Source organism: Anguilla anguilla, chromosome 1 (genome assembly GCF_013347855.1).
Source record: "Anguilla anguilla isolate fAngAng1 chromosome 1, fAngAng1.pri, whole genome shotgun sequence".
Classification (NCBI taxonomy): Eukaryota; Metazoa; Chordata; class Actinopteri; order Anguilliformes; family Anguillidae; genus Anguilla; species Anguilla anguilla.
The window spans coordinates 9,692,740-9,712,655 of NC_049201.1; the positions used below are offsets into that span (position 1 = coordinate 9,692,740).

The 19,916-nt window shown below is 48.2% G+C and overlaps 1 protein-coding gene across 2 annotated transcripts in view; it reads left to right on the top strand.

Moving 5' to 3' along the window:
- The first annotated feature begins 921 nt into the window (after positions 1 to 921).
- The window catches only part of ddhd1a (DDHD domain containing 1a), a 32,759-nt gene continuing 13,764 nt past the window's right edge, over positions 922 to 19,916 (top strand). Inside the window, exons 1-5 of one of the 2 annotated variants that reach the window (XM_035426261.1) lie at positions 922 to 2,206; positions 3,886 to 4,062; positions 9,896 to 9,997; positions 13,400 to 13,528; positions 14,135 to 14,282. In XM_035426261.1, the coding sequence (XP_035282152.1) occupies positions 1,375 to 2,206; positions 3,886 to 4,062; positions 9,896 to 9,997; positions 13,400 to 13,528; positions 14,135 to 14,282 (1,388 nt within the window). In that variant the 5' untranslated portion in view covers positions 922 to 1,374. The remainder of the gene's footprint in view (positions 2,207 to 3,885; positions 4,063 to 9,895; positions 9,998 to 13,399; positions 13,529 to 14,134; positions 14,283 to 19,916) is intronic. The other variant, XM_035426271.1, reaches the window with a different exon arrangement.

Below are 19,916 nucleotides of genomic sequence, written 5' to 3' on the forward strand. Positions count from 1 at the left end.
TCCGTGAGTGCCAAAGAAGTATTATATAAAAGGGAATTGAACCCATAACCTTGCGTGTCAGGAGCATGAAGCAACGAAAAGGCACATAGATTCACTTATAAAAGGTGGATTTTAACAAATTACCTGTCCTCTGATAAATTTATCTGCTAAAATTTTTGTTGTTGCAATATAGGCTCAGTGTTTTATGATTGCTTTTACTCATATGAGAACAACATACAATCACTATTCATGTTTTTATTTATATAAATGAATCAATCTTTAGATCAATATATACCGACGAGAGTACCTATGATGTTGGTAGAGTGGGTGCGCTAGGGTACGACATGAAGAGTACAGTAACTAAAGTAAGTAAACAGCGACACCTTGTGGATATTGTTTGTCTTATCACCGTGAACCTACTTGTTAATTAAATGATAAATCTAGGTAATTAGAATGTAGCTAGAATATGAACTTCAGTAACTTTACGTTGTGTAAACAAAGTAACCACAATCCTTCATTTAAAATTAAATTTATTATTTTGATTCTGCTTATTGTTATTATAAGTTTATAGTTGTTGATTCTCCAATCATGCTTGAATTAAACAAATGTATAAATAAAAAACCATATATAAAAGAACAAAATTAATAGTATCACGTCCAATTATTACATCTGACGTCCGTTTAGACCTAGTTTAGACTATTTATTATTTTTTATGTTTATTATTTTTAACAATGCATCTTTTCAACAAGTAAAATCTTCTCAATTTGTTTTTAAATAAAATGAAGTAGTTGGCTTAGAATCTGTGATACTAGCATTTTGTTTCACTCAAACGTTCCATCGCTGATCGTACCTTCCAAAAAATAAATTGTGTGGCTACGTATTGATTGGCGTGCGCGTTCACAATTTGACGTAGGAAGCCAACTCACCAATACGTGCACGGCCACGCATGAAGGAGAATCACGCGCATGTGTCACCATGCAAGCCGGCGAGTTGTTTAGACATGAAATAATCACAGCTGAACTGACAGGATATGAGCTAGGGAAATTCAGAAATACATCCGAACCCCAGGGGTTCTATGTCTGGCTACAGTAGGAAAGTGGTTCCGAATCGGCACCGCTGCTATATGTGGTGGTGGTCGAGGAAGGAAGTAGGGAAAGCGGGTTTTTTAGGGTCGCTGGACTTCACAGCTTTAGACGCGCATCTAGCTTTCTAGCTCATGCTGTTATCTTAGGTGCGCTAGCTAGCTGACCAGAAAGCCAGTTCACTAGCTAGCTAGCCTAAGCAGCTACGTAGTGTTGGTCGGCTAACCATTTAACGTTGCGCTAGCAAGCTAGCTATCTGCCTGAACTTTAGAAAAAAAATAGACGCGTGCTAGCTATCGCTAGCCTAACAGTAATGAACAGGTATACGGATAAGACGTCTTTACTTAGTCCTCCACAGAGCCCTGAAAATAGAGGTTCGTCTGTCGGCAACACTAGCAGAGACTGGGAATTGAGAAACGATGTTTTCGTATGCTGCTATGACGAACCGATGAGCGATATGATACATGGTGGGATGCATTCTGTGCAGCCCGGTCTGGACGGGCGCTTGCCACTGCTACGAGCCCGTCACGGGTCATCCCAGGATGGCATGGTGTTAGGCCTAGTGGATGAGGATTACCCCGGTTGTCACAACCGCGGTGGTGACTCTGGTGCAACCTACATCGATGCTGACCTGGACTACAGCGAAAGCGATGGGAATGTCGCCCCTTTGATGGAGACCAGGAAAAGGAATCGATCTAGCAGTTCCAGACATCGTTATGAGGTTGTCACAGAACTGGGACCAGAGGAAGTGCGGTGGTTTTACAAGGAGGACAAGAAAACCTGGAAACATTTTGTTGGACACGACTCTCTAAAAATCGAGGTCATGTTCCGCAAATTCTGCGAACTGTATCCGGACAAGGCCAAACGCCAGGGTCCCACAGGCATGGAGGCGGAGGACGGAGAAACAGCCGATGCGTCCCAGCCGCCACCCGGGGAACCAGAGGGGACAGAAGAGGCTGGACAAGTGACTGAAGAACCAAGAAGTAAAGTTAAGGCGGACAGAGCATCAGTGGTGGAGAGAACAAACTCGACAGACGAGCGAGATATAGATACAATTAGCATCAATGTTGATGCAGTATGCGTCCGAGGGGGACTGTATGAAGTAGATGTGAAAGAGAAGGAGTGCTATCCCGTGTACTGGAATCGTAAGTATTTACAATGCTATATACGTAACCAGTTGGCTAATTAAACGGATGGTCAGTGTATCAATAGGCTAGCTTATTAGTTACATTTCAGGAAGTCCCAAATGTAGCTGGCAAGGTGTGCATGCGCTTTCGTTTATTAATTTCTTAATTTGCCTATCTGTAAATGTGCACGTTGGACTTTTAGCGAAGAGGAGAGAGTTCTGTTGGCTAGCCATTAGCTAGCTAGCTAGTAGGAGAGTTTACTTCTATCTGATCACGCATATGTTGGTAGCTATTTTATCGGTGTGTGTGTGTATGATTAAACCCATACGATTCGAAAAATAGCTGGACCCATTTAGGTAACCTGTCAGCCTGACGAAACTAGGATATACTAGCTAGCTATTTGTTTTTCCTTGCTCACGTGATATTGTCTTTACCAAATGCTGTCCAGTCACTGTCCATAACCTTCAGGCTGGACTAAAATGATCAGAGAAACCAGCTAGTCAGATTATTACGTTAATGTAAGATATTGTTTACAATATTGTCGTGTTAGATGTGTGAATTAGCGTGATTTATATATGTAACGTTACTTTTTTGCTCTGTGCTCACGTGATCATTTCACATTTCTGCTAGTAACGCAAAATGCAGTAGGGGTGGCTGTTTCGTTTGCAAACATAGGCTACTAAGAACTCATAGAAACAACAATTCCAGTGAGTCTTGGACTTGATTGGAGGTCATCTTGAAACAAAAAAAATGGCCATGGTCATGACAGTTAATTTATTTCCACAACCCTGCGTGTTTACGCGGTTTTCTTGACACTAGACACTAATTGCCTTGTCCCGCATGTTCCACAAATTGACTTGAACCCCCCTTAACCTTGCAATTAATTGATTTTGTCACAGCATGCTGTGGTAGGTAATTCTTGAGGATTGCAGTGGATTCTGCGTGACATTGAATGAACTTGCCAGAGTGATAGGCCTGGGGGAAAGCCCATTAAGCTCTCATACACCTCTGTGATTGGCCCCCCCAAAAAAGTCTAAATTCCATGTCATGCCCTAAGGCAGTTTTGCCTACAAAAGAAACTGAGTCAAGGTAAATGAAAGACTCATTAATTTCTCATTTTGCATTTTCTCCTCATTACACACTTGTCTAGTAGCCAAAGTGTCTTGTCATGTCATGTTCTTCTTTGAGGTTTTTTGAGCGTTCATCTTTGGTAAACTTGTAGTATGCCGTTGCCTTTTGCGTTCTCTGTGGGTTTAATTTGAAATTTCTGCTCTGAATGTCACCCTTGACTCTTATCTCTGCTTCCTATTGAGCTGCATTGCAATGGGAATAACACCGTATTAACTTCAGTCTGCCCTGCAATAAAAGGGTCGACGCCTTGGTGCAGGATATTCGCTGTTTGTAAGAACACTATCTCGCTGAAATTAGTTTCTTCTGTGAAACTGAGCCTGCCATTGTGCTGCGCTAAAAATAGAGCCTGTTTCACAAACCTGACTCTGTTACAGAGCGCAGTGGTGCCTGGAAAGGTTAAGTAGAATCTCATAGGCTTAATGATTAATCTGATGGAGGGTTCTTTTGTGGTGTAAGAAAGGGGAGACACATGTACGCCTCTGTAAGTAGTATACACAACCCTGGGTTCTCTAGGTTTGTATTTGCTCTCCTACACGGTACAGTGATGTGCCTGTTGCGTCCTACAGAGCAGGATCGTATCCCGGTAATGAGGGGGCAGTGGTTTATCGACGGGACGTGGCTCCCCCTGGAGGAGGACGAGAGCGACCTCATCGAAGTGGAGCACCTGGACTGTTTCCGGGGGCAACAGATGCAGGACACTTTTGACACAGACGTGGTGGCCAAGACGGTGGACAGCAAAGATGGTGAGAGGATGGAGGGGCGGGGGTGGAGTGGGGGGAGGGGGGGGGGTTGGGGGTGGTGCAGGGATGAGAATGAAACACACACATTGGAGCCTCACCAGGGATTTACACACCTACTGTACCGTAATTAGAAATGTGTTGAGCTGTGAAATCAAAACTCCATAGATCAGTGATCTTCATTCCTGGCCCTGGCAGGCTGCAGAAGTCTGCTGGCTTTCACTGTGACTCGACACTTAATTGGTCAATTAAAGCAGTCGATGACAGAGTTTATAAGTTAACTCACCTCACCTGGTTTCTTGGGTCCGAATCAGACCCTGCAGCGTGCCAGGACCTGGAATAAAGGTCACTGCTATATCTTCTATCTGCATTAGATACTCATCGAAGCATTTTCAGGCATATTAAAATAATATGCATGACCCCACCTGGCTGGAATGGCTAATTAACTATGATTCGGTAGCATTTCCCAGTGTTGTGGAAATGGAAACTGCTCATGTAGATACCTGCAGTAGATACCTGGTTTCTCGTTGACCCAGTCTAACTTTATGTCCATCCACTTTGACAGGAACTATAGAATGTAATGAAAATGGACAAAGGCAGATTTTAAATCTCCTGTCAGAAAGAAGGAAGGTAGAGAAATATTTTAACATCGTGAAACTTGTGAGGTTTTGAGTAAATTAATGTCATTTTGCTGGAATGTTGTTATGTGTCATTTTGCTGGAATGTCAGGTCCTGTGTGTGAGGAGCAGATTAGATTTTCTTGGAAGTTGGCGTAAATCTCGTGTCATTTTTTTAGCCAGGCCCAAGCAGCTGTCTCACCTGAGGCTCTGAGCCATGTTTATTATCAGGACTGGGACTTCTCCTGTGGAGGCTTTTGGAGAATGGAAGAATGCTCTCTGGCGTATATTTCCAGTTCTGTCCGGACGACGGGTTCCGTGCTGGCCAGCTTTCAGCCCGCCGCGCTTTAATTAAGGCTACGCAACCAAACGGACAGTGTAGAACCGGGCAATTGTTGCTGAGCTCTGCTGTAAATTTGCTTTAGAAATCGTCGTTCTTCAGACCTTTATGACACGTCTCCCACATTGTTAACAAGCGGGCTGGCAGGGCTGGTGTCTGCCAGATTGCTGTTCGACCTCGGCGTGTGCATTGGAAAGGGAGGCTGGCTGTCTGGCTTGGCACAAGGTCCCTCGTGCCCTGCAGAAGCCGCCGGACGCTTTAAATGTCTCCTGCCGGGTGGGTGTAGCGCTAGCCGGCTTATGGGAGAGCTGTGTGAAGGCCGTAGGCTGCTCAGACGCTGGCTCGCCGCTCAGACCAGGGCGTGGAGGAAGAGAAAGGTCACGTCCACGTTCGCAGGCCCAGCTGCCCCTGGCGTGCGTTCAGACGCGACACTGAGCGGCACTGACAGGGTGCTCACAGCTGTGCCCGCCCCCCTCCCTCATCTCGCCTTGTCGCCAACACGTCACATGACCCCCCCCGCCCTCCTGCATGCCGTCTGCGAGCACGCCCCATAGCCCCCGTGCTTAGCCACGGTGGAAATATGAGCAGAAGGCCTGTTGACTTTTAAAATTTTATTTCTGCGCAGCGGTTGAGCTTGCATCATATCAGCCCGCGTGACCGTAAATGCCGCCCTCTCTCTCAGTGCGTGGAGGGCAGCGCCAGGCTGACCGAGCGCAGACCGTGTGGGACAGAAATACCCGTCGGCACATGCTGCTGCAGCAGAGGACATGTGGTGGGCACGCCGCGTGGCTGAGATCACAGCTGAGTGGCACCAGTCCCTGCCTTTCTGCTCATGAGGCGAGCGCCCCTCCCCCCCGAGGCCCCCCCCCCCGCCCCCGGCTGACTCAACGGTCCCGGGGAGCTGGGGACCTCCGCGGGATTACAGATGTAGGAAAAATCTGAGCAGATTACAGGCATCTCGTCTGCGGGATTATAGGAGAGGCTTGCGGACGCGGCCGTCCTGGTGGTTTCGCAGAGACTGCCGAGTCCACCGTTTCCTTCTCCCTCCCTTTTTTCTGTCAGAGCAGCGAAGACGAGGGAAAACGCTGGCGTGCGCTTGCGTCATGGAAACGCAGGTTATACTGGGCTCCCTGTTATTGCCAGGAGCTGCTAACGGGTGGTCAGCGGCGGCCATCTTTGAGTAGAGAAACACGGAAAAACGAGCTGGTACAGATGGAGCTGGGCGGCAGCTGGAAGGGCTGCTGCTTTCTGCAGGACGACTGCTTCAAAGCCTGGTCTCCGCACTAGCGACTCGCAGCTAACTGCCTCAGTCAGGGTAGTTTGCCTCAGTGACCGATTCCGTTTGTGTAAATTCACATTACGTTACATTAATTTAGTAGAGGCACTTGAGAGCCTCTGATAATCTTGCGCTTTTAGAGAGCTGAATATGAACAGATGGCTGTGAGCAGTGTCCTGGGTGGCAGCGTGGCACTCCAAGGTTGTGGGTTCGAATCCCAGGTGGGCAGTGCTGCTGTACCCTTGAGCTGGGTGCTAAACCTGAATTGCTCCAGTAAAACACCCAGCAGCGTGTAGGCCTAAAAAGTAGGCCTCTGTATCCAGTAGGAAAGCTCTGTAAGTGAGGCGTCTCAGTCAGATCCGGAGGGAAAGCATCTAGGGACCCTGATGTCATTAAGCTCCATTTGCCTTATTTAATTTCCTCTCCGCAACGTACCCTGTCCTGTAATCACAGGGAACAGGTCAGTCATCCCGATGGGGCTTTTCCCCGTGGGCGCCAGGCTCCGCTCCGCTCCGCACGCAAAGCTCGTTTCGTCTCCGCTCATCATCTTCAGCAGGCCGCTCTGTGATCCCGGCATGATGGTGGATCAGATCTATTACACTCCATCTTTCCCAGTGCGTCCTTTACCTGTGGCATCGGGCCAGAATGACGTTAATGCGCGGGGTTGTCTTTTGAATGCAAAGAGCCCTACCCTTACGGCGAGCCCCAGCATGTAAAACGATCTGCTTCAGACACAACAGACAACAGGGTATACACGGGGCTGACATTAGGGCTTGGCATTAGCACTGGATGCATTAGGTTTGATCTTTTAATGGTTTAGTGCAGTGCAGTGTAAGTTGCTGCAAATACGGGCATCTACCTGTAGCCAATAATAAGAACTGTAATTTTAAGAATGAGAATCGTTATACAACACTTTTTCTGTATTTCCTTTGACCCCTCTTCGTGTTGAAGCTGATATGTGTGTGCTGTGTGCTTGCATGCCTGTTCTGACATCATGGATTTGATGAGTTTGACCGGTACCCAGAAATCTGCTGGTTTCCACTGAACGATTACCCAAATCTCCCAGCAGACTGCACTTAATCCCTTCTGCCATATCTCTGGGCTTCAGATTGCTGGTCTTGATTTAGTCATCAGATTTAATCCTCTGTTTTTTCTACATTTTGTCTGCTAGTGCCCATATGATACACATTCATATGAATTTCTTTTGGTGTCTATTATGTTTTCAAGGCCACAGATCATTTGTAGTATGACAGTAGCACTGCTCTTGACTCAAAGAAACGAGCGTTTTTTTGAGCGCCATGCAAAGGTTCCGCGGTTGCGCTTTGCATCTGTTTTCCTTTGCGTGCGTTTGCATGGAGTGCTGTGAGCTGGGTCACTGAGAGGCCCTTAGTGCAGCCGGTTCATTCTGACAGCTACAGTGAAGCAGCCTGTGCTTTCCCTCTCGCCCCCGGCAGCGCGGGGGGGAATCAGCAGATTCGTAGCCGCGCTGAGGGAAGCACTCTCTCACGCGCTAAGCTGATTATTCAGTATTTATAAAGCGCGCTTTAATGAAGAAATCGAGTTTGCGCGCCGTCTGCAGTCTCGCAGTTAAGGCATTTACCAAACGGACACCGACAGAAACAAACCCCCATTACCCAACATTGATTTTCCAGACTATTAAAATGAAAGTATCCAGGTGAAGGGCGTATTTATAATCAATACTTGGACTGAAATAAGATGATGAATAAGGGGCAGTTTTATGGAGACCAGAAGCTAATGGTTTCACAGCATGCGTGCCCAGTTACTGGGGAGGCATGTCTATAACCCTGGCCTTGTGAATAACTTAGATTTGTCCCTCAGCCAGTATGAGACGGAATGTAATATTGTCCCACCATTATGGGCTCTCAGGGTCAGCCTGGCTGGCTTCAGTTAGCCTGAGTCTCTGTGTGTCCCTGTTAGCCTGGCTCATTGCAGTTATCCTGAGTCTCTGTGTGTCATTGTTAGCCTGGCTGGCTTCAGTTAGCCTGAGTCTCTGTGTGTGCCCGTTAGCATGGCTAGTTTTTGTTAGCCTGAGTCGTTTTGTGTCCCTGTTAACCTGAATGGCTTCTGTGAGCCTGAGTCTCTGTGTGTCCCTGTTAGCATGGCTAGCTTCAGTTAGCCTGAGTCTGTGTGTGTCCCTGTTTGCCTGACTGGCTTCAGTGAGCTGAAGTCTCTGTGTGTCCCTGCTAGCCTGACTGAGGTCTCTGTGTGTCCTTGTTAGCATGAGTCTGAGACTCTTTGTGTCATTGTTAGCCTGACTGGCTTCAGTTAGCCTGAGTCTCTGTGTGTCCCTGTTAGCCTGACTGGCTTCAGTGAGCCTGACTCTCTGTGTGTCCCTGTTAGCTTGGCTTTCTTCAATGATCCTGAGACTCTGAGTGTCCTTGTTTGTGTGAGCCCAAGTCTTTGTGTCATTGTTAGCTCGGCTGGCATCAGTGAGCCTGAGTCTCTGTGTATCCTTGTTAGCGTTTGTGTGAGTCTGAGTTTCTGTTTGTCATTGTTAGCCTGGCTGGCTTCAGTGAGCCTGAGTCTGTGTGTGTCATTGTTAGCCTGGCTGGCTTCAGTGAGCCTGAGTCTGTGTGTCATTGTTAGCCTGGCTGGCTTCAGTTAGCCTGACTCTCTGTGTGTCATTGTTAGCCTGGCTGGCTTCAGTGAGCCTGAGTCTGTGTGTGTCATTGTTAGCCTGGCTGGCTTCAGTGAGCCTGAGTCTGTGTGTGTCCTTGTTCGCGCAGTGGTCACTCCCTCTCATGCCCCGGTGCTTTGTACAGGAGGAGAGGGCGTGACTCAGACTGGCATCATGAGGGTACTACATGGCTACGGGGCATTTGCGATGGCATTCTCACGCCACCCACCCCCTCTCGTTTTTTTTGTTTGCTGAGCAAACTCCTTCCTTTAAAATGTATTTATTTGTATGCCAGTGCTGTGACTTTTTGATTTGCTCTTAAGATAAGGCTCCTGGAGCCTTTAAGGCGTTACCAAATTTACCGAATGCTTTCTTGTGACATTGATCATGCTGGAAATGTTTAAATGTAGCTGCAGTAACCGTTTTTGTTCCATTGTAAAGCATTGCTCACAAGAGCATTCTTTGACTTAGACAAAATGAGTCGTGAAAGGTTATTTATTTCACGCGTATTGAATATCGAAAACTGTGAGTGTGTCATTTCGGTCCTAGTCATCATGTGTCCACTGTATTGCTCTTGTTCTGTTGTTTTAGACTTGTATGATGTGAAACAGTTGAGCTCAACATTTTGTCACGCTGAAAGAAAGGCATTTGAACTGTGTAAAAGGTCTGCTGAGTAATAAATAAGGTCAAGAATGCTCCATAATTTAAAAGGCCGTAAAGCTGGTGAAAGGCTCAACACCGCGGTTCTCTGGCATCGCTAACGCGCGAGACTTAACCCACGCCGTTTGACGTATTCAGTCAAGTGCCGTCTGTGAATTACCTCAAAGTTAATAGAAAACCAGGAGCGCTCCTGCTCGCGGGCTTCGGCTCTGGTTAATTTTCGGCGACCTCGCTGCCGGCTGTCCCAGGGTGCCGCGGTGCGTGAGCCGGTGCGAAGTGCCGTGAAACTCACTGTGTCGATTTGTTAGTTCTCTCCCACCTGCCCCCCTTCTACCTCCCCTTTCTGTTCAAATGGAGAGGATATCAGCCCAGTGCTAAATCTGCATGTCACAAGAGAAAGCGCTGCCAAGGTACTGTAAGCCTGCATTTTATTCCCGTTGTGCTGCACCCTCTAGATCTAGATTTTGATTGGCTGTCCTTGTCTCTATGAGTACTGCTGTCCTAGACTCCGCCCAGTTAGGCGCTGCTGTCCTTTCTCCCTTCCGGGCCCAGCAGCTGCCGTCGCTGCTGTTTGCCTCCCCTTCGCTGTTAGGTAGTCCTGTGTCTCGCCACTGACTGCACCCTTCCGGGACATATCTGTGCGGACCTGTCCGAGCTGATATCTCTCTCTCTTTATCTCTCTCTCTGTCTGTCTCTCTGTCCTTATCTGTCTTCTCTCTCTCTCTGTCTTTCTCTCTCTATCTGTCTCTTTTTATCTCTCTCTCTGTCTGTCTCTTGTTCTCCGTCAGTCTCTTTCTCTATCTCTTTATCTGTCTTCTCACTCTCTCTCTGTCCCTATCTCTCTGTCTGTCTTTCTCTGTCTGTCTCTCTCTCTCTCTCGCTCTTTTTCTCACTCAGCGTTTCATGTGTGCTGCCTTGGGTTTGCAGTTGAATGAACTTGCCCTTTGTAGTAAGCCTCCTTCCACCCCCCACCCCCCTCCTTAAGATGATGGAGAGAGCATATTTAGCAGTGGCGAGATCATGAATTAATTAGTCTCCCTGAAATGTGTGAACAAAGCATTCCTTCAGCGGCAACAATGGCAGCAAACAGAAGTGGCATTCAATCCCCCTGAACGCGCTGCAAAATGTCCCCACTGGGGCGTCGGCCATGAACGCAGCCTTCTGAACCCTCGAGGGTGGGGGGCACTGTGCCCGCCCTGAATCGCCCTCTACCTGCTGCTCATACAGACCCCCCTGGAGGGAGGGGGGGAAAAAACAAACAAACTCGGATCTGAAGGTCAGCCAAGCTTAGAGCCAAAATGGATGCTGTTTCCTTTTTTTTTCAATGGCTTTTAATCAGGTTAAGAGGGAGGCTTGATGTTAAATGTGTCTGTGATGCCTCTAATTTTCTAGTGCACATTGGGGGGGGGGGGGGTTGGATTGTGGGGCGAGTGAATACTTGAACTTGAGTTCTTTAAAATGAAGAGGGACGTTGAGCCATAGCCCTGTTAATATGCAGCAGTCGTTCATTTTTAGGAAGGAGCTTTGCAGTGGTTAGTGGGATACTTCCCCTCGTAGAAAGCACCTCTCATTCACTGACCCTGCTTAGCTCTGTTACCTGACTGCTGGATCCCCTGTGTGTGTTCACCTTCGTTTCCTCCATAGAGAAGCTCCCCTCTCTGACATCCTGCTGTAAAACAAGAGCATTTTGGCTCTTTTATTCACGATAGCGGTAGCCAATGATACATTTATGGATTTGGTATACATTATTCACGCAGTAAATGTGCCAATTAGTGGAAGCTGGACGATGACCAGCCAAGCGTGGGTCTGTTTTTGTAAGTACGTGCTGTTTTACAGTATAGTCAGAGTGACGGGGATGTGAGCTCTCTGGATCGAACCTTCTGGCTTCTTCTGTAGATTAGCAATTCTTAGATAGTCTTTAGTTTGTTTGTTTCAGTTACAACCAGATCACGAAATCACACAATCTGAGGAGAAGAACTCTTTTGGGGAGCATGTTTTGATTCACATCACATGAATCAACCAGTCTGGATTCATGAAACACTGTGTGCAGTCTTGTGATTCTGATCAAGTGTGAAATATCTGTCAATTCTTTACCTTCCATTGTTCTACTCAAATGGTTTGGATTGGCTTGTTTTTCCAAGCAGCTGCAGGTTGGTATACCGTTATTTTCGTTGTGATGATTTCACGATGTTTCTCTTCTCTCATGTGGGATGTTTCCTGGAGTCGGGGGTGGAGAGTAACTTTCCATAAAGAATAATCAAAAGTGAACAGACATTCTTATGCAAGGAATGAGGAAGCAGGTTTTCATACCATTCAGTGGAATCCCCCCCCCCCCCCCCAGGCCCAGACCGATTCTCAGGGCAGCCTGCCCTTTACTCTGTTTCCTGCTGGCTTCAGTTTGGTTTCGGCTCAACCCGTCCGTTTAATATGAACCCCCGTCACGCTCCTCCCAGGAGTGCGGGACTGGCAGGGCTCGGCAGGCCGCTGTCTGGCAGTATGACACGACCGCGAGAAGGAGCAGGACCTGACACGCGGAGGGGATAAGGGAGCTCGCACCAAGCTCCTGCGTAGCGTGCCGCTCATATTAAATGGCCCCGGGATTCACTTCCCGTGTTTCCCATGAGCCCTTGTGCCGGAGCCTGGCTCTGAGGAGTCTCTAAAGCAGAGACTGTAACCTTCTGACAGGTGGAGCCCCACAGGGAGGTCCGCTCGACTGAGAGAGGCACCAGAACTTGGATTACCGTCTGGCCGGATTGAATTGCTTTACGAGAGCATGGGACTTCAGTTAAATGGAAAATGTGGAACCTGGGCACATTCTGCCTGTGTCCCGCTAACCGATTCTGCTTAATGGCGCCTCACGTAGCCGTCATGAGACTTAAGGCCTGAATTACTGAGACCTGTAACATAAGCAAAACCTTTTATCACGTGCAAAACCAATAACGTGACCTGTGATTGGTCACGGTATTTGTTTTGCACCAATCATTGTGTTACTAGTTTTGTGCGTGCAAAAAAGGTTTTTGCACTTGCTGAAGGTCTTAGTAAACCCCTTAATGTCCACTGAAGTCTGGCCAGTTCTTCTTGTCGGAATTAATCAGGAAGAATGTATGAGTTATGTTTAGAATGTGCTCAAAATGTTCAAACCCATTTTCTACAGTGAACAATGGGAAATGGTGATCAGTGTGAAATAAATGAGTGTGCCGCTGAAATCCTTTGTGCGCTGGTTATGAGTGTAATGAGCAGCTTGCCCCGGTCCATTCGTGGCAATCGCTGCCTTCCTGTCTGCGGCGGGCCGATCCGTATCGAGCCGCGCAGTCCTCCCTGGAATACCCGCAAAGATCGAGCGTCATTAATATGCGCTGCTGACAGCACTTGCGTGGGGCATTCACGCCAGAATCGACAGTTAGCCTCTCAAATGTCAGCCCCAGCTGGCCCTGGTAAATGAATTACCCATTAGCACACATGGTGAGTGTGAATGCAAGTGTGAAGAAGATGGATGTAAACTATGCCCCCCCCCCCCCCCACACACACACACAAAAGTGTATAATGGGAGGAAAGACCCTCACCTGTCCTGACCTGACCATTATGCCCTTTCAATCGCAAACAGTTGGGTGTTTTCTGTCTAAACACAGACCTAATTGAAGCACCTGCATGTGGAGTGACATGCAGGTTGGTCATGTGAATAAATGAAACTGGTTGTCTTCCACCCCAGTATTGTTTCACTTCTTCCTCTTTTTCTTGCCATTTCTCTCTCTTTCCCCTGTCACTCCCCTCTCCTCTCACGCTCTCTCTCTCTTCCCCGCCCCGCTCTACAGCCATTCACAGTCTGAAGCTGAGCCGGAGCCACGTGGACTGGCACAGCGTGGACGAGGTGTATCTGTACAGCGACGCCACCACCTCCAAGATCGCCCGCACCGTGACGCAGAAGCTCGGGTTCTCCAAAGGTCCGCCACCGCTAACCGCTAGCCGCTCGCTCCACGCTTCCGTCCCCTTTCACTGCCCTTTCAAGGGCTCTTTTCAGCTCGTTCCCCCCCCCCCCCCCCCCCCGAAAGTAGATTAGAGAAGCAGGGCTGGCGCGGGTCCACGCAGTCCCCTGACACACAGACCCACACAGAGTAAATCTCCTTAGCGCTGCGCAGACTTCTGATCGCCCGACTGTTGCTTTTGGTATGCAACGCGACACTATTAGGGTCACAAGCCCTGCGCAGTCTGGAGGACTCACATTTTTGTATTATTATTATTATCATCATTATTATTATTAGAATTATTACAGTAATAATTATAATAACGATTATTATTGCAGGTCATGTGACCTCAGTAGCATGTACTAATAATGTGCATGGACAGGGTTTACACTGGCCTGTCATTATCCTGGGAATACCCAGCGTTACTCAGCAGAAGCCCAAGGCCGCTTGAGCAGATTAGCCTGGCTGGCTGGGGCTCGGTTCCTCTGGCCTCCTCTGATAGTTTGACATGATCACGGCGCTGCGTGTGTGTGCGCTACGCTCAGGGGCCCGCCCTCACTCCCCGGCGCCCTTGTTTTTCGGCAGCCTCCAGCAGCGGGACGCGCCTGCACCGGGGCTACGTGGAGGAGGCCTCTCTGGAGGACAAGCCCCCGCAGACCACGCACATCGTCTTCGTGGTCCACGGCATCGGCCAGAAGATGGACCAGGGCCGCATCATCAAGAACACCGGCATGTGAGTCCGTCCGTCCGTCCATCCGTCTGTCCATCCATCCGTCCGTCTGTCTGTCCTTCCCAAGCAAGGTGTGTCTCTGGGTTTATTGTACATCTGCGCAAGGTACCCAAGCCAATATTTGAAAAGAACAGCGAAATGATTGTTTTGTTCTCTTTAGCGTTGCATTGAACACAGTGTCCTCTGTGTAACTTCAAACATCTGGAATTAGAAGTAAAAAAACAAAAAAATGACGAAAAGCAGCAGTTTGCAGGCGCTGTGAGTCACTATGAGGGATCTATTTTGAGCTCTGCCTTTGTGAAGCCGGGCAGCACAGCGGAAGTGGAGAATTTTGTGTGCCGCACGGTCATGGACGCAGACGGCTGCATGCTCCAGACAGGCCCGGAGAGCTGCGTTAGACAGGCCTCTCTCCTCAGCCCTCAGCGGTGTCTGCGGTGGCCAGTGATGGCCGGGGGGGGGGGGGGGGGGGGGGGGGGGGGGGGGGTTTGGGATAACATGATGCTCAGCTGACTCTCGAGGTCATGTGACACTGCAGCCGGTTGACCCCCGAGGCCCCGTTTTGAGCGGTACTGCCCCAGGTGTCCGGGACGCATTGGGATTCAAAGGTGTTGATTGTCATTCAGGGATGTAAATTGGGAAGTGCGTGTGACAGCGTATGTGTACGCTTGCCTCTGTGTACACACGCCTGCATGCGTGTATGTTTGAGCTGGTGTCGGTGTATTGTGCCCTGATGTCACTTTTGTCCCTCTGTGTGTGTCTGTGTTCTGTGTGCGTGTGTGTGTGTGTGGGTTGCCTAATCCAAGTTCCTGTAAACCTGTCCTTTGTTTTGTTGTTATGTTTAGCCGGTCTTGACATTCACTGCGAGGCACGCCTTTAGATGAACGCGCGTGAGGTAGCGTTGTGTGCCTGGCCTTGAAAGAGATGAATGAGGTCATCTTGCGTGCGGTTGATGTCATTGCGGACTCACCTCCTGTTTAGGTGGCACGGCAGTGTTTGTTTTCACTCTGCGGACGCAAAAAAAGGATCTTTATTTGAAATGATTAAAGACATGTTGAGTTCGGGGGTAATTAAGGAGGAATTTATAAAGAGATTCAGTCAGTGTGAATGTCTCCTGAAATGGGCTGTTGGGTTTTTAGGATCATTAAAATGCTCAGCTTGTCATAAGGCTGCGCTCCATTCAGCCGTGACCTTTCCGAGGCTGCTGTCTTGATGGAGAGCAGTAATGGGAGAATGAGGGGAATGGTCTCCGCAGCCCAAACCCCTCTGGCGGTGGCCGTGGACTCTGCTTTATCAGAGCTGCCGTTTGGCTCTTTGTTTTGACTGGGCCGCCTTTTGTTTTAATTCAGCCGAACGGCGGTGTTTACCAACAGCTAGCTCCCCGGGGGGCTTCCTGCCCTCGAACGAGCCTTCCCCAAACGGTTCCGTCCTCTCTGCAGCGCCGCTTTTTGGTCTTTGCTTCCGCGTCCCGCGTCGCCGCCTTCTCCGAGGCCGACCGCCGGAACGAGCCTTCTCAGCGGGAGATGATTGACCCGCTCGCTGCTGGGAGTCCGGAGGTTCGGTGTTGATACGCGATTACCGGCTCGCGCCCCTCGAGACCCGCGGCACCGCAGCCGGCTTTTTAATTACTGCGAGGTTTTTTTGTTTGTTTTGTTATCAGCCTGTTGATCATGAGCTTTGCTTTTTTTTTTTTCGGTGAGTATGCGAATTGAAAATTGAGGGGTTGGAGCCGAAAATGGAAGCAGTAACAGCAAGAGAGCAGTTACCGTGCGTCTCTGTGTGTCTCTGCATCTGTTTATGTCTGTCTGTGCTTCTGTCTGTGCGTCTGTTTATGTCTGTCTGTGCGTCTGTCTGTGCGTCTGTTTATGTCTGTCTGTGCTTCTGTTTATGACTGTCTGTGCGTCTGTCTGTGCGTCTGTCTGTGTGTCTGTGTGCGTCTGTCTGTGTGACTGTCTGTGAGTCTGTTTGTACGTATGTCTGTCTGTGTGTCTGTATGTCTGTCTGTATGTGCGTCTGTCTGTGTGTCTGTATGTGGCAGATTTAGCGGCTCTGCTGGCTCTGGTCTCCAGAGGGCTTAGCATGCTAATAGGGTAAAGCAGGCTAAGGGCATAAGCCCCATGTCTCAGAGTGTACAGATTAGCACCATATCCCCCGCCCCCCCCCTCCCCCCATCAAGAAGCGAGATCTCAGTCTGAGCCCCGCCCCCCCCCCCCCCTCGTTTTCCCGCTCTCTGTCTGCTCCTACACCCCGGGGAGAGGGCAGGAGCAGAGATCACTGCCCCCTCCTGTGAACCCCCTTCTCTGTTGGGCTGTAGTAATGAGGCCGGCTACATTTCATCCGCGGTCCTGGTAGAGCGCTGGTCAGACAGTAAAGGACACAGCCCATCTTGTGCTGTCTGCTTATTGGCCTCTGTTCAGAGATCGTTTGTCATGAAGTTCAGCGTGTGGCAGCAGCAATTCATGAAATCATGAGTCCAGAGTACAGCTTGCAGACGGTCGCATTAGAAATAAGTCTGTCCTCAGCGCCGTGTACAAACTTTTAGTCAATTTGGGTTTTTTTAAAATCTTCCTTTGTAAGTTCTCATCTGTGTGCTGTGACATTTTCAATTTACAAGTTGGTTAAAAATGGAAAATGAGCCATAAAATGTTAATAGCTGATTAAAGTTATATTTGATTTTTTTAAACAAACATTTGACAGGTTAATAAATCAAGTGAAAGATTATAAATTCATCAAGTCTCTGCAGTTCATGTTCCTATATTCTGTGTCTTGCATATGTGGCATTTAAGCATTACAAGAATGAAGACGCAAATGAATGGGTAGCCTTCAACTTCACTTAATGAATTAACTTTGGTAGTGAATGACTGAAAATTGACTGAACACACTGTATTACCGCATAAACTTTGTCGCGCTGCGTTATAACATGCAGTTAATTTGTATAACAGAAAGAGACATCCTGAATGTTGTCAGACCTACATCACCGTATTCTAGCGGAGGGTAATTGATTGATGCTTTTTGAAATGAGCGAAAACAGGTGTCAGAGTGTGTGACAGCAGAGCCGTTACCGCAGGCTGGCTCTAACGCCGGGCACCCACCGCACGCGTCGCGTAAGCGTCGCGTAGTAGCACGGCGAAGCAGCACGACGCGGCGCGTAGGGTGTCTCCACTGGTTCCGTTTGTGTCGCGCAAAGGCTTGCGTAAAAGCTATATATTCCTAGTAGCTCTCGCAGTCTACAGTGGGATTACATCGTGTATTTCATGTTTGTTCAGGACTGTTGATTATGGGTTAAGTGAATACTTTGGTGAGAGACCTTTTTCAGTTTGTTAATTTGGTAATATTTCGTTAACTTGTAAATACGTGAGAAAGTAAACGCTTTCAAGAATTACCATAAACTTAAATCGCAACGTAGCCTGCATAACAATCAATCTCAAACTGTATTAATTTATTTGCTTGGTTAACAAGCGTGCCAATTTCATGAAGAATATGTAATGATCATAATAATAATAAATAATCCGTAATCAACCATTGGGAATTCCCGTGTTGTCTTGTCATTCACGTCAAAACATTTATAGGATCATATTTAGTAAAATCAGCTAATCATGAAAAAGACAGTAACAGTTTAATCTTGAAGAGATATGAACACCACAACGCCATGAACACCGGAAGCTTTCAAGTACAAGTGCGATAGGCTACGTCTTTCTGTGGTGTATTTTCAAATTTACCCCACCCCCTCCGCAAAATAAGACAGCGAAACTAAGTTTGCCTTTTCCCCAGGTTCCAGTTATTTATTTATTTATTTTTACAAAACGAAAAGGCTTGTATTTTTTTTTTTGGTGCTTATAAAATATCTGGGAGGTAACTAGGGACACACCCCCAGTAATATAAGGATGAAATATAAATCAGAGCATGTATACCTAGCATTTTAGAGCATATTTCTGTGTATAAACAGGCCATCGTGACGCGCGACAAGCCGAAAAAATAGAACTGAAGCGAAAAACTACGCTTCAGTTCGCTTGTGTCGCGCGAGCTTCGCAGCCGGTACGCGACGCGTTCGCATCTGGTGGAGACGACGTCGCCCGCTGCCGTTGTAATAACAGTACTTCAACTACGCTTCAGTTACGCGCGTAATACGCGCGTAGTGCGCTCGCGGCCGATACGCGTGCGGTGGGTGCCCGGCTTAACAGACCCGCGTGTGCCGTTAATATCGCCGGATACACATTGAGTCTCGCGCCTGCCGTTAATAGCACCGAATTCAGAGTGACTATCGCGCATGCCGTTAATAGCACCGAATTCAGAGTGACTCTCGCGCGTGCCGTTAATAGCACCGAATTCAGTGACTCTCGCGCGTGCCGTTAATAGCACCGAATTCAAAGTGACTCTCGCGCGTGCCTTTAAAAGCACCGAATACAGAGTGACTAAGCAATGCCGCAGCCGAACCGTGCAGGCTGCGGTGCTGACAGACAGACATCCTCTCCTGAAAGCTTCCCTGAGAGACGCCCGTGCCGGTCTGTGCTCCGGCTAAATCCGCCGTCTGCAGCTGTGTTTGCCTTGCATTGTCACGGCTTCGCGCACCTGCCGTTAACGAGCGTGCGGAGCGCCGTGCAAGGACAGAAAATTCCACGGAACCTTTTCAGTTCAGTCTTCCTCGAGGCCTTGGCTGATTTGCTGTTGAGATGTGATGACGCAGTGTGGAATAGTGTAGAGCGTGATGCCTGACGCATCAACAGCAGTGCGTTTGTTTGAGTGATAAACTTACTGTTTGTGAGTGCAGTGTTAGTGTGTGAATGTCATGCCTTGATTAAGTTATACATTTTATACAGTTTTCGACAGGATTTTAACAAGTTGGCAAAAACTGTAAGCTATGTTTGGGCAAACAGCTGTGGCCCGGTGCCACGCGATGATGGCAGCGATGCCAAGCGTGATGTTCTTTTTTGGCTTCTGGCTTTCCCTCTGCCCCACTGCTCATATTGTAAATGTCATTAATGGATTTAAAAAAATCAGATTTGCCCACTTAGGCGCGTGTAATGTGATTTCAGTCAAACGAGAGGTACGCTCATTTGTCTGTTGATGTGCCCCCGGGGTTCTGTGTGCGTAACGCGGAGTGTAATACTGGTGCTGAGATGAGAGCCGAGTGAATCAGCACATTCAAATTCTGCCAGTGCACGAGAGGCGTACTGGCAAACAAATAGCGTTGTAAATGTGTTCCAGACTGGCAAGCGCTGTAGCGGGTGATGAGTAAGATCTGAGGTCCTCTTATAAATCCATTAAGAATGGCCTCTGATAAACACCCCTCCATTTTCAACTTTGCGCTGTACTCATGTGTTACTGTTGCACTCTAGTGCTTGCACTTGTATAGCTTACAGTTACTGACACGTGACGTTGGCTGTATATGAAAAGTATGGAGAGGTTCAGTATTTTTTATATGGGATGTAGAGTTGCCTGTATGGGGGTGCTCAGATGTGGGGTTTAGGGTGTTTTATAGGGGATATAGAGTTGCCTGATGCTCAGCTGTGGGGTTTAGGGTGTTTTATAGGGGACATAGAGTTGCCTGATGCTCAGCTGAGGGGTTTAGGGTGTTATATAGGGGGTATAGAGTTGCCTGATGCTTAGCTGAGGGGTTTAGGGTGTTATATAGGGGACATA